At 42.2% G+C, this 14,476-nt stretch overlaps 2 protein-coding genes across 3 annotated transcripts in view; one reads left to right on the plus strand and one right to left on the minus strand.

Annotated features, from left to right (window-relative positions):
* Window positions 1-7,897, minus strand: part of IFT80 (intraflagellar transport 80) — a 46,309-nt gene extending 38,412 nt beyond the window's left edge. The window contains exons 1-3 of one of the 2 annotated variants that reach the window (XM_080349906.1): window positions 7,647-7,897; window positions 4,884-4,963; window positions 3,922-4,140 (exon numbers count right to left, since the gene is read on the minus strand). In XM_080349906.1, the coding sequence (XP_080206032.1) occupies window positions 3,922-4,140; window positions 4,884-4,923 (259 nt within the window). In that variant the 5' untranslated portion in view covers window positions 4,924-4,963; window positions 7,647-7,897. Of the gene's footprint in view, window positions 1-3,140; window positions 3,234-3,921; window positions 4,141-4,883; window positions 4,964-7,646 lie in introns of those variants that run through there. The other variant, XM_080349907.1, reaches the window with a different exon arrangement.
* A 431-nt stretch (window positions 7,898-8,328) lies between these two features.
* The window catches only part of SMC4 (structural maintenance of chromosomes 4), a 35,054-nt gene continuing 28,906 nt past the window's right edge, over window positions 8,329-14,476 (plus strand). The window contains exons 1-4 of the mRNA XM_080349765.1: window positions 8,329-8,420; window positions 10,508-10,706; window positions 11,860-12,038; window positions 12,647-12,838. Coding sequence (XP_080205891.1) covers window positions 10,547-10,706; window positions 11,860-12,038; window positions 12,647-12,838 — 531 coding nt within the window. The 5' untranslated portion in view covers window positions 8,329-8,420; window positions 10,508-10,546. The remainder of the gene's footprint in view (window positions 8,421-10,507; window positions 10,707-11,859; window positions 12,039-12,646; window positions 12,839-14,476) is intronic.

A 14,476-nucleotide genomic window follows, 5' to 3' on the forward strand; every position in this document is an offset into this window, starting at 1 on the left:
CTGATCTCCAAAAGCTGGACAATGATAGAACTGATAGACTCTCAACTGCATAAGAATTCTAACAGAGATATAACTTTACGTGGTTCACAGAATTTTTTTCTTATGCAGTAATCTTTCTTGACATTTTTTTTCAGATATGGAGGAGACACCATTTTCCTGACCTTCCTCTGACTGTGACATCTTTATGAAGCACTTCAACGTTAGCCAGAATCCTAGGATGGCAACTTTAGGCTAGACAAAAAGAGTCTGGTAAAATCTATAAGCAAATGAACACAAAAGTCTTACCGAGGAAAATGCAAATCAACAGTAAGGGACTGGTTTAGAATTTCTTGGTCACACACAGCTAAAATCTTGAGCAGCAAGAGAAACCATCTGCTAAGCCACAAGAACCCCTCACTTTAAATCTCTGCCACTGACTGATGTCACTTGGAGTAATCCAACTTCTAGTAGTAAACTGATAGCCCTGCAAAGGTCCTAATGCACCCTGGAAAAGATGCTGGGGCCCACCTCTATATGGTGTTATTCAGGAATCTTTATTCCTAAACTGTAGCTCTTTGTTGCACTTTCACATAATCCACTTAGAGGAGAAGGGCAAGCATTCATACCTCCTAGGCATTACACTTAAGAACAGAGATCTTAACTAAATCTGCATCAGTTTCACATATAAAGTATTTCCGAATGTACTGCTCCTACATCATGCTGGTTTTTTAATGCTTGTGGAAAAAAACCCTTCAACCTCTCTAAATATGATTCGTTTTTTTCTTACATATCATAGTGTTACATAAATCAGAAAAACAAAAGAGAGAGAAAAATTGCATAGCAGAGTTTTAGAAGTCATCTTCTTCACGAAGGTAGTAATGGCCCTTATGTATTTTTTCAATCAACTGTCAAAGCATTATCCAAGCAGAACAGGAAATATTATTATGACCATATTATTTTAATAATACTGGAAAACCGACTAAATCAATTAACAGAAGGTCTGACTCAGTGCAGTTGTACTTTTGCTCACTATCTACACACACAATTTCAAACTTTACAGAAGCAGGATGTTAGAAATATAAATGTGGAAACTGAGAAAGATAAAGGATAAAAAAGCCTGGAATTAAGAGCACTGGCTGACCTACCAAAATCCCTCCAGCCCGTGTTTATCACCGAAAGAAAAAGAACAGAAAACCATAGAAAGCAGCTCACTTAATATTGGTGGTTGACTGATGTTCTGAAGAACATCTCTGTCTACGCAAACCTCGTCCTCCAGCACAAAACTATTCGGCATGCAAATATTAATTGATACAAATGAATCTTCCTTTCATGTTTCACAAAAGCTTCCATTTCCACCTTCAGAGCTCTACAGGCAATACTTTATTAGATCCAGCTGCCTAAAATTCATTGGAAAAGTCAGCACCAAGTATTGCAAAAATTACAGCTTGGTTGAACTTCTCATTGTCCCTCCACATCTATACCTGAGAAACAAGAGGGAGCCAACCTTCAAATACTGACCCAAAGATGTCCTGCTTTTGTTCCATAATATTCCTTGGGAAGCACTAAGTACCTTGAGAAAATCTCGGCCTCCGCTCTGTAAACTGAACTCTCAGACCTCCTAATTTTTCAGTGCAACTACTGCCAAAAGTCAAGAGAAATCACCAAAATTTCATGCAAGGAATTAATTTCCTCTGCCATTTCCAAATACATAGTATTTCTCTCCATCCATACAGAAAGCCATGCTGGACACAGCAGGTCCAGACCGCTAATGCCCAGGAACAAACCTCTGTTCCAATCACTGTGAACCTCACCAAAATAAGTTCCCCCTATTAAAGGAAACATACTAGACCCATAAATTCAAAGTTCTAGCCAAAACATGGGCAGAAGTTACCCATTAAAACTATCACTATGTCCCTGTGAAAGCTTTTATATCAACAGGGTGATGGGCAGATGACCATTATTATGATTATCCTGATGGAAACTCTCTGCAGCAATTGATCATGATCTGTTCTGTCTGGAAAGCGGGTAGAGATTTAGAACAGCACATTGCATTCAGTGTTGAGAAACTCTCAGCGCTACTATTGATGTAGAAATACAGCTTTACCACCAAGATCCTTGACCACTGACAAAAGAACACAAACCAAGTTGATGTATGTTGATGTAATCGGATTCATTGTGGCACATTGACTTACTCCGGAAACTTCAACAGCATTAGCAAGTGAGTAAAACACAAAGGTATATGTACTGGTTTGGCCAAACCAAGGTAATTTTCCATGAGGTTTGTGGGACTATGGTGGGTCCGTGGATTCCCTGACGAAGGGCATGGGAACAGAAATTAGCCTTGAAGATATTAAGGCCTACCTGTGAGAAAGATGGCAGTAAAGGAGTATCCGGAGATGTTAAGGTTGTACCCGTGAGAGAGAAGGGAGTAAAAGAGTAACACTGATGACAGCAAAAATAGCCAATGAGATGTTACTGCTGTAACTTGTAACCAAGAGTGAAGAGACATGAATTGGTAAAACTGTATAAAAACGCACTTGTGGCAATAAATGCCATCTACTACTTTCATCCTGGAAGAACTTGGTCCATGTCATTTGTCCATCTCAACCACTACAGAGGTTAATTAACTTTCTCGTTGATAGTTAGCACAGTCCTTTGTTTTGAATGTGGTTTGTGAATAGTAAGATAGCACCCTGGGATGGAGTTAATATTTTATTCCAGTGCTTAGGCCTTAGCATGAAAGAATGTAAGAACTCACTAATGTTGACACTTTTTATCACAAGGCCAATGTAAATCAGCAGATTCCCTCGAGGATCAACCCCTTTCAAAAACCTGTAGGTTTAGGAAGAAACTCTATCATCTGAACTACCAGGTTTCCACACTATAGGTTTTTTGTAATGGAAATAAAGGGGGTGAGCTGTTTAGAAAATTTCATTTTACTGCTATTTTTTGTATTTTGTTCGAAGAAGTAGTAGATCAAGAAGAGAGCCATAATGTTTTTCCTTAAAGAAAAAGGATGAGAGAAGGGAAACATGCGCAAATAATTGTTGATGGTGTGAAACGTAATCCCTATTACAGTTCTGAGAAGAAAGGAGATAAGTCTGTCCTGAACTGTATGGACTGCTTCAAAATAAATGTAAAATATTAAAGGAATTAGTTACCTAAGATTTCTTTACTGAAATGACGATATGAATATATCTGCCTTCATGCAGGAAGAATTTGGATGCAAGTCGGCCAAAATCAAATCCTTATCTCTTCGGCGAGGAGAAGAAAAAAACCAAAGCAGGCAATCAAACCTTCTTGCTCCCACCTCCCTTTCACAAAACAGAATCCGTACACTGGAATACAGCAGCTACGATATTGGACCATATAGTCCATTATTAGTACACTACTGTAATGGACAAATAGCAGCATACTGGATATACATCTGTATATATACATCTGACAGCACAGTGAACATGTATACTGGCCTGACACCTCTGACAAAAGTCAGAATTTGATGCTTCCGAGGGATATTCAAGATTCCACAGAAGCCAGATATAAAAGATGCTCTTGTGACACATCCAAGAAATCGGCTACATTGATATTAAACATCACGGTAAAGCAATTTTGGGAACTTGGTCATCTTCAGTTTTCATAACGATAAGCGATACAGTGTCTATGTAGGCATGTGGTGCAGATGTATTTAAAGTCAGTGGTTTATGAAACTGAGAAAAGGTGGTAGAAATTGACATTACATAAAAAAAATATCTTCTGTCAGAGGTATGTTCGATAACATTGTATCGGAGAAGATTATTGCAATACAGGACATTAAATTTGAAACAGCTATTAATTTTACACCAGTGCAGCTAGATTACAGGTGTTTGGTATTGCATTTCTCATGTACTTAAGTGACATAAGCACAAAGTGGTATGAAATTATAAATATTTTAAATTGACTTACCATCAGAACTTGTTAGAACAAAGCTCTCAGCATGCGACTGCTTCTTCCCACCTATACTTCTGGGAAACCAGTGGAGATCTATGGGATAAATATCATCCGGAAGTTTCACTACTCGGGTAGTCTCACTAGTTAAAAGGTTCCATTTCATAATTTGGTGATCATCACTGCAGGAATATAGTTCGTCAGCTGTGGTCCATCCCACACAGCTAACTAATTCCTTATGTTTAATTCAATTAAGGAACACTGAAAATTCAAATATGAAAAACAAGCTTACAAAATATCTCATCTAGGTTATACAAAACTAAAGGAACATAACAGGGAGATCATTTTGATATGATTATGTAGAATGTTTTATATAAAGAAATACGAATCTTCATTCTTTGCTCTTTTGTTTCAAGGAAAGAGCTGGTATAAATTCAGCAAAAAATAAAGCCAACTAGGATGTAAAAATACAGTTATTATGATACATACTTACTAAAATACAGCTGAAATACTGGGTTACACCTCTAGAAGGGTCTGAGTGCACAGTGCAAGTGCAAAACACCAGTTTATTAACACATCATATATAAATTGTTGACATACCTAATTTATTAGGAGGAAGATTACAATTTTGTTTACATCTGTGACACGCGTGTCTTATTACAAACAAGCAGATATAACACTACTCGTATTTACGGTCTGGGAAAGCTTTTATCTTATCACCACAAGTAAGAAGGAAAACAAATCTTTCTAGCAAAACAGTGATGGCTTCTGAAGGGAAGGTGCTGCTCTAAGAGTGCTCAATATCCCTTCAAACATTGCCCTTAAAGGCTGCACTGAATGGCAAGATGAAGAAAAGAACAAAAAGCCACCTGTAAATTTACAAGTATTTTACTATGACATGTATGATAAAGAAATCCCATCTGGAAAAGAAGCTATTCAGAATTAACAGGCTGCTCTACGGTTTGTTCTGAGACAAAGGATATGTTTTGGTTCCTTTAGAAGTGAAGTCTTCAGTCTCATTTCAGTTGTCCAGATGGAGCATTAACATATGTAGGTATAACTGTAATAAAACAAAAAAACCCCCACATATATAAGTAGCCAAAATTAAAAATTAAGGCAGTAACATCAAAATCAAAAATCTTTGAAATAAGTAGCATTACATCAGTACTGTGGCAAAATAAGCACCAGAACAGAGCTGAGCTTTAAGGGAAAGCTAGCCTTTCACACATCCCTATTTGTAATGTCCATGATACTTCGCTGCAAAACAGTAACTCCAAAAGCAGTTTAACAGGGTCCCATCATTTCATCCCCTTCCTTCTTGCAACAGCAAAAACATTTCTGTTTCTGTGCCTGGACAGGGCACTGGTCCAGGTTAAAGCTTTTGTGTACTCCAGGATGGAAAAAAGTGAGAGCAAGTGGGTGTGAGCAGATAATATACTCTGAGAAGAGCATGACAATGCACAGCGTGGCCTTCTAACCTTCTGAAATTTATTCACCATGAAAACGACTGTGTGTCAAACAGCTACTACACAGAACTTCAGAAGTATTCAAAGGATAACAGTCTTAAAACATGTAATTTTGTGTGCCAGAAGTATCAGTTATTTTCAACCCTACTTTACATTAATTGATGGACACAAACAATAGTTAAATTATTTAAGAATAACTATATGTCTCATATTTGAATGCCTGATTTCCTTCTACTCTTATCTCAAAACCATACAAGGAACCTGATCATCAAGGTATTTAAAAGAGGCCCATGGTTGCACTAAACTTTCCAAGTACTTTCCAAGTAATCATGTCCTTCACTTGTGTGTGGTGGCACCTACATGTATCTGTTCAGGATATGCTGCAAAGTTTTCTGCTGATCAGTTGCAGGGTCTGTCTCTGTGCCATAAATTCTAAAGCTAAATCCTTAAACATTAACCTTACAACTTGAATACAGCAAAGAAACAGCAGGGACTAGAACGTTAAAGATTTCTTCTCCACTTTAACGTAAGCATCTCTCCTGCTTAACAGAACACCTCATGTTTATTTGGATGCATAGATCTCATCTGCTGCTATTTTCTGCACACACAGCTTGCTAAAACCACCTTTTCAGTTGCCTCTTGGTAGTTTTTAATTGTTTATTTCTTAAACTTTCAGCAGGCATGTCACTATTGTCACCTTCCAGCCTGCCATCCCTCCCCGCTCCCACTACGCAGGCACCCAAAATCCTTAAAAAGTTCACAGAATTCTATTATTTTACTTTGAAAGACAGGGCCAGAACTTTATTATAATATTCGAAATCGGCTTAAACACTCTTTATGTGCGCCTAAATGGCAGAACGTCCCCTATATGTCGCACAGCTACACCTGTTGTCACCAACAGGTACATCCTCACCCCTTCCAGTACATGCACCCCGAATCACAAGCAGGTTAGCCGAAAGCATTTACTAGGAGTTTTTTAAAAAAAGATGCGGCAATCACGAGTTGTTCGGGCACCGAGAGCTTGGCTCAGCTCCTCCCGCGTCCCACAGCCTCACACCGGGCCCCAGCCCCGCTCCTTCCCCCTTCCAGAGCTGCTGAAGAGACGGGCATCAGAGACAGCGGCAGGAGATTGAGCAAGAGCCGGGGGTGGAGGACGGAGGGGAGGAAAGGGTGCAGATAGCGGCTGTCCCGGGCCGGCTCCGCACAGCCCCGCTGCCCTGAAGCGGCTCCGCACAGCCTCGCTGCCCTGAAGCGGCTCCGCACAGCCTCGCTGCCCCCGGGCCGGCTCCGCACAGCCCCGCCGCCCCCGGGCCGGCTCCGCACAGCTCCGCCGCCCCCGGGCCGGCTCCGCACAGCTCCGCCGCCCCCGGGCCGGCTCCGCACAGCTCCGCTGCCCCCGGGCCGGCTCCGCACAGCCCCGCTGCCCTGAACCGGCTCCGCACAGCCCCGTTGCCCCCGGGCCGGCTCCGCACAGCCCCGCTGCCCCCGGGGAACCGCGGCTCTTCCCGCTCCGTCCGCGTCTCCTCCCCGGAGCCTCGGGCACCACGTAGACGGCAGAACCCGCTCTCCGGCAGCGCCAGCTCCGTATTTTCCACACAAAACTTCCAGCTTCCCAAACGGCAGGTTATCCACCCCCCTCTCCGAGAAAGTGAAGAGAAGCTGCTAAATTCATCTATACTGTGATTAATTTACAAAAGACGTACCCATCACTAACTAATCGACATGACACCTGCAAAAACAGGGGATATTTCTCAAGTTTTAGATTCTTCTGCACGATAAGAGACAGAAGATTAAGTGATACATTGTTCAGAAGCAGAGTGCTTAGTTTATATATAACTAATAATTAATAGATGTAAGAAACTAAACAATTACAGCTAACATAATCAATTATTTCTTAGCATAGATGTCAAAATTACCAAAAATTGTAATGCATATGTAATAATTATGTGAATATAAGCATCCAGTCTTTGGAGCACTGACGGAGGATGATCCCCAGCGCTGATAAATAAAGAATTGACTCTGCTGTTCAGTTTATTTCTCCATTTCAAAAGCGGCCTCCCTCCACCGCGCTGTCTCCGGGCGAGCACCAGCGCCCGTGTCCCCCTCAGGGCTGCCGGGGGTCGGGGCTCTCCCCGCTCCGCCAGCCCCGCTTCCCACACCGCGCCGCGGGTCACGGCTCCCGACCCGCTCGCCCACCGCCGGCGGTGAGTCAGACCGGCCGCCCAACAGCCTCCCGGAGGGGGATGGCCTTCACCGCCTACCCCAGCCCGTCTTTACCTGCGCCGGGGAGAACGCGGAGCGGCGGGAGCGCCGCTGCCTCAGCGCCGGCTCCCGGTCCCGGCGGCTTCCCGAGGCGGCCGCTCCCGCCCTCCCCGCGGCCAAGCGGCTCCGTCTCTATGGCGACTTCCCGCGAGACTTGTGCTGCTTCTTCCTCCTGCTCGTCCCACCGCCACCTCACGGGCCCTCCCCGCCCAGGTGACACGGCCGGGTGGCGTCACCGCGCCACCCGTTAATTAATACCTCTTTAAAAAAACCGCCGTGTCGCCGCGATTTATTTTGTTGGTTTTTTTAACTTTAATAACGGCGCCTCTTCACGCCGCCGCTCCGGCCCCCACCACCTCACCGCCCGTTGCCGAGCAACCAAGCACCGCCCACTGACCTACTTCTAAAATTAAAGTAAATCCTTTCCCCTCGGGGCGGGGGAGCATTGTCACCTTCAACTGCGAGTCTCCCCCCAAAAAAACAGCCGCTCTCCGCAGCGAGGGGGTTTATTTTACTTCTTTTCCCCTCCCGCCCAGCCCGTCCGCGCAGTAACCGAAAACAAGATGGCGCGGAGCGGGGCTATTTTTTCCCCCTGCGTTCAAACCCGCGGGAGCCCGCCCCCCTCCCTTCCCAGCGTGCCCCGCGCTTTTCTAACGAATTTCGGTTCGAGTTCGCCGTTTGGGCGCCATTTTCGAGTGTAGAAGCCGCCGAGTTGCGGTGGGAGCCGGAGCTGCCCGCGCTGCCGCCACCTGGAGCCTCGCTGAGGCCGGACGTCGTCAGCCCTAGGAGGTACCAGCCCCCCGGGGGAGCTCGGCGGGCAGAGCGGGCGGCGGTTCGCCGGAGGGCAGGTGGAGTTGGGGGGTTTCACCCGCTGGCGAGCGGGGCGGCCGAAGAGCCCTCAGGGCGATTCCCTGGGCATGGGGCGCTGAGGGGGAGGGCAGGGGGAGCGGCGGGCTCTGCCTTGCGCCTTATTCTTCACTTTTTGTCTCCGCTATGAGGGAACGAAAGGCGGCAGCAGCCCCTTCTCCCCGAGCCCGGAGGCCGGGCGGGGGCTGCCCCGCCGAGGGCCCTTCCCGAGGGGTCCGGGCTGCCCGGCGGCCGCTCGGTCCCGCTCCGACGGGGCGCAGCGCCCGGTGTGTCCGACCTGGCTGGTGTCGGTGGATGCGTTTGAGGAGAGGGGATGAGAGGAGGGTCCTCTGCAGCCCTATGTTTCCTGCTGTGCCCTTTGGGGACCGTGAATCGGAGACCCACCTGGGATGGGGAAGCACAGGGATACGTTTCGGTAGGACAGGGCCCGGTTTTAATCTGCTCACAAAGCAGAGACCCCTTCGTAACTCGCTCTGCCTGCTCCTTTTATGCTTGAAATGTGAGAGTGAAATAATAAGAAAGTCCATAACGACTTGGAAAGGCTGTGACAAGGGCGCAGTTGGTCTCCTTAGGTTAACGGATGGATTGAAAAAAACGCCAGGAATTTTTCACTGAGTGAAGTTATCGCTATCAAATGAAATCGGCTGATAAAAAGGAAGCTTTTCTGTTCCTCTCTGACTGTCTTTTTCGCCCTGCCCGTAACAAAACCGGCACTTGGCAGGAGATCGTCGGGAGATGCTTTTAACAAACACCTTAAGCTGAGTCGGGGGAGGGGCTGGGCACGAATTTCGGCAATTTGTTAGAGGGTTATGTGGCAGCTGATTTCTCGCGATTTAAAAGCAGAGGTCAAGTAGTTATGCGTGTTCATTCTGTTGAAGTATCTGCGGGGGGAAGGGTTGGTAAGGTAAATAGGTCTATATTGCACAATTCTGTTGGAGTGGAGCAGTTTTGGAAAAAAAAAATAGATCTGGTACTTTGAGAGGCTGTAATTGTCTGAGACAGCCATTGCGGAACACTTCTTAACAGGGGCATAGACTCAAATTGCCTTAAAACGAGTTCTTTCTCTCATTTCCCCCCCCTCCCCCATTGTCCCAAATGAAGGACTCTCATGAGAGTGTGGGTTGGGGGTAGGTCTGAAAACGTCAAATGATTGGCACCAATTGTAAGATGACTTTCTAACCACGTCAGTTTTTTTATCTGGTGAGAAGTAAACTTTCTCATGTCTGTTTTTCTGCGAGCTAACTTCGCCACTTGCTGCAATTTAAACTCTTTGGAGAGAGTTTCGCTCCTGCACTCGTCTTTCTTCTCATCGGTTGCTTTCTATTTATAATTTTGGGAGCTGTGCTCAAGTGCCAGCTGATGGACTTTTGTAACGTTTTGCTCTTGATCAGTTAACTGTAACTTCACAACTAGATTAAGGTATTTTGTTTTGCTTTCTCCGTTAAATGTTGAATGCTGGCTATATTGGTCGTGTTATATTTTGTGAAATGCATGTGTTGATTTAAACTGTTTAAGGGTCAAGTCTTTGCTATAATTATGCAGGTCTTTTTGTTTATCCATATAAAATATATAGTCAATGTGGAGTGTTGGAAAAAAAAATGCGTGTCAGGTCTGAACCGTGTATGTAAAAAGTGCTTGCAGAAGACATATGGCTACTCAGTTTGTTATTGCGAATGTGTGTTTAACTCTTTTGCCCCCAGCATCACGGTTGCGTTCTCTGAGCATAGTCCCTGTGTTGAACATGGCTGTGGGAGTTCTCAGTAGGGAGATTCATGCTGTTTCTACAGATTAGGGTCGGGCCGTTGTTTTTTTGGGGGGTGTGATGTATGTTAAAATATATAATTATGAGGCTAAGCTTGAGGTTTTGTTTCAAATTTGGATTTTTGTCTTCAAAATACCACCGGTCTCTAGTTTCTAAATTAGCCAAGCCTCTGGGCAAAGGTGTAGGTATATTCCTTAGGGGGCTGTAGTTCAATGCTTAGATCACAGGGTTTTCTTGTTTGTGTTAGTGAAGGAGATAGATCCCTTCAGTAGTTTGATTGCTTGGAATGGAAGGGGAACAGCCAACAGGGAACATGCCAAGCAAGAGGACCAAAACCTCAACAGCAGCCCGTCGGCGGAAAGGCAGAGAGCCCTCCGAGGAGTCCTCCAGTGACATGGAAGTGGAAAATGAAGGTGACAGGGAGCCTGCCAAAGTACCCCCACAAGGTACGTCTGAAGATTGTTGTGCTGATGGTGTGTAAACTTGATAATAGAGCCTGTTTAGCAACAACATTCAGTAGAATTTGTCAACTGTTCCAGATAGGATTTGCTCTTTTCTCTTCTAGAAAGGAATATTGAAACCCTTGGCTCCTGGCAAGTTTAAACTGCTTTTAAAATGCTAAAAGAGGGCTTGCAAAGAGTTAAAGTGTTTGGACCAGTGATTTAGTGCAAGTGCATAAGCAATTTGTAGACTTTCTCCTAATAAAACCTATTTCATATTCCTGATCTGTAACATTGTACTTAGGGTTGTGGTACAACAGCAAGATTTTTCACATTTATGTGCAGCCAATGGTATGGGATTTCTTGGAATGGAATAAATGTCAAGTTTATGTACTTAACTCTTAAAATGATTTGGCTTTTTTTTTCATGAAGCAGTGTATTTTGTTGAGTTTCTTGAGTTGAGATTTTGCTGAAAATGTCTGGAAAAACAGCAGTGTGTGTCTTTTTAGGTAGCCAGAGATGCGATTATTAAAGCAAGGTATTTGACAAATAGGTTAAAATATTGAAATTGGTGGCAAAAACTACTGTCTATTTGGAGAAGAACTTGCTAGTAACTATTGAAAAGCTGCTTTGCTTACAACTAGCTGATATCCAGGGGGCCAGTTTGTTTTCGTAACAAACTTCCTGTCTTTGCAGAGTAGTTGTGCTGTCATTACAGCTTTCAGAGCATTGTGCAGCGATCCCCAAATCTTGCAGAGTGACTTGTGAGCATGCTTGAAATGTGGCTTTGCACTTATTAATTAGAAAGACTTTGCCTGTTTCGGATTTGGAGGCTTATTGTGACGGTTGTAGCTATTGTAATTGCAGAGTGCCTATTAAAGTGTGTTAGAATAAGAATTACATAATGAAAGAACAAGCCCACTAGTGAATCGATGGGACATCGTAAGTATCTCTTTTTAGAGAATTCAGTTCATGGAAAGAAGGATTTTAATTCCACTGAGCTTATTTTAATAATTACAGACGAAAGTATAGGTTTTGTTCTTATAGAAAAGGTGTTTGCTTTTCCAGTTGAACATTTTAAAAGGTGTCTAGTCATTGAGAGCTTATAGTCTTTTTTTTTTTTTTTTTCCCCTTTCTGTTTATTTTGGATGATTTTTAGCAATCTCAGATGAGGTGCTTGATAATCGGAGTGTGGAAGAGATTTTGGGTAGCATCCCTCCTCCCCCACCTCCAGCAATGGCCAATGAAGCTGGTGCTCCTCGTCTCATGATAACTCATATTGTAAACCAGAACTTCAAATCCTATGCGGGGGAGCGAACTTTGGGACCTTTTCATAAGGTATCTTTCTTTTACCTTAAGCATTTTTTAAATGGAGGTAAGCCTTCGCTGTGTGTTAGTATTCCTTCCTGTATTTTCATGCAAGCTTGCCTCAAAGTAACTGAAAAATATTTAAGTTTCAGAGTTACTTATATAGTGCTTTTCTAAATTTTCATTATTGGGCAGCAGAAAAAACAGTGAAATGCAACTTTCTGATGCTGAACAATTTTAACTTATCAGTAAACCTTAAAAACCCACACTTTTCTCTTTATTTCGTTTGCTGGGAAACTTTTAGGGGTGTGTTTGAAGAATGAGAATATGTTTTAGTGCCCACGAGAGACTTACGTAGCTAATCATGAAACTTTCCTTGCGAACATGCTTGCTCAGTGCAGTATCGCTTTGAGTTAACAAGTTAAAATTTAGAAAGCTGAGCTGAGTTGAGGTGTGTTTTTGTTTTTCTTAAATAAGTTGTGCTGCTTTACCTTTGGCAGTAGAAACTAAGCTATCAGATAGTCTGCAGTTTCATGCAGTAGAAATAATTGTGTTTTAAACTGTTCACAAATTAAATAGGTGATGTACACAGGCCAGGATCTATTTCCCTTTGTCACTTTTTTCCTTCTATTATGCAGCGTTTTTCATGTATTATTGGGCCAAATGGCAGTGGAAAATCCAATATCATTGATGCAATGCTTTTTGTGTTCGGGTATCGAGCACAAAAAATCAGATCCAAAAAACTCTCTGTGCTGATCCATAATTCTGACAAACATACGGACATCCAGAGTTGTTCTGTGGAAGTTCACTTCCAAAAGATCATTGACAAGGTATGTATGCTTCTATTCAGAACAGTGGAGACTTTCTTTTTCTTTAAGGATTTGAAAACTTTTAATATTGGTTATTTTCGTTTGAGCTGGGGAAAACTTCATAGCATGACTAGTTTATCTTTGGGATGTAAAACTTGAATTCAAAGTTAATTAGCTTAAAAATTCCTCTGAGTAGTGTTGTTCTTAAAATATTAGTAGGGATTATTTTTTTAATTTTCTTTTACATGTCCATTTTTTAACTATTCAGAAAATGTAATAATTTTAAGAAGTCATTTTAGAGTTGTCATCTCTTTTACCTCAAGTAAATAAAACTTATTTCTTAAATTAATTGGATCCTTAAGAAGTTAAGTCTTCATTTGCACATGCTCTATATTCTTAAATTTATAATATCCGTGTATATATCAAGAAAGAAAACCTATTTAAACAAAACTTTTCAAACCAATTAGAAACTATTTTAGGTTATGTAAATTTAGAAAAATATATAATGAATCTGAAACTTTCTTATTTACACTTTATATACTGTAAATATGCCTGCAATTTTAAAAGAGATTTTTCATCAAGAATTCTGGAACTTGAGTCCTACCACTAAACATTTTTGAACCTGATATTTTACTTGAATGAAATAGTGTTGGTAAATTTAAAAAAATTAAATTTTGACTGCCACTTCTTGTGTCAATTTAAAATCCCTGGGAAGTTTGGTTGATTTATGTCAGTTACAGTGCAAGGAATTTATTTTTCTTTATTTAAATTGATTTTTTTGTGGGCACATTCGAGCTGAAGTATGAACTACTGACTTTGGGGTCAGTTAACATAGTGGGAAGTGTACATTGAAATTTCAAAAATTGTGATAATAAAGTGGCAAAATATCCATGCTCTGAAGGAATTGTTTTAAAAGACTTTCCCCCCCCCACTTTGGTTTGATGTACATACACACATACCTTTTGCTTGTATTTCTAATAACCAGATTCAGAATATTTTCTTTTCACTTTGTGTTACCATCTAGGAGCTAACTCTGATCTCAAAAAGTTCTGCATACACCACATGCCAATTTGATGATGCTTTGGGGGGTTAATCTGGCAAAGTGGCAGGCCAGTGTGAGTTTTTACAAGAAGCAGGCATCAATTTTAACTTTTTAAAGTATAGGCCAGGCTTTATTTTAGTTGTTGCTCTGTAGGTAAGCCTAAGATATCTTTTGAAGCTGGTGATGTCACGTTTGTCACATCTTTAATGTTTGGGGTATTTTATCTTGTACAGTTTCTCTTTAGAACTACTCAGCTCAAAGTAACTCCTTTTCCTAGCACTATAAAAGAGGAGTTTAAACTGCAAGCAGTAGTTGGGTGATTCAAGATTTCCTCATCTAAAATGTAAAGGGTGGAATAGCACAGCCACTTTAAATTTGAAATGGGGCTTTCCCTTTGTGATTTGAAACAGTGTGTAAAGAGAATAAATTAAGTATTTTCAAAGCAGTAGCTTATATTAGAGGTTGAAAAGGCATAATATGAAGGCTATTCTGTTTAAATGATTTGGGCTAATTTTTGTCCAATTCTCCAGTGTTTTTAAATTTTTTTTTCCTCTCTTTTTTTGAGATATGCAGCTTTAAGACAGTTCTCACTTCTTCTAGACTTAAAACCTGAACAT

Source organism: Nesoenas mayeri (genome assembly GCF_963082525.1).
Source record: "Nesoenas mayeri genome assembly, chromosome: 9".
In the NCBI taxonomy this organism is placed as follows: Eukaryota; Metazoa; Chordata; class Aves; order Columbiformes; family Columbidae; genus Nesoenas; species Nesoenas mayeri.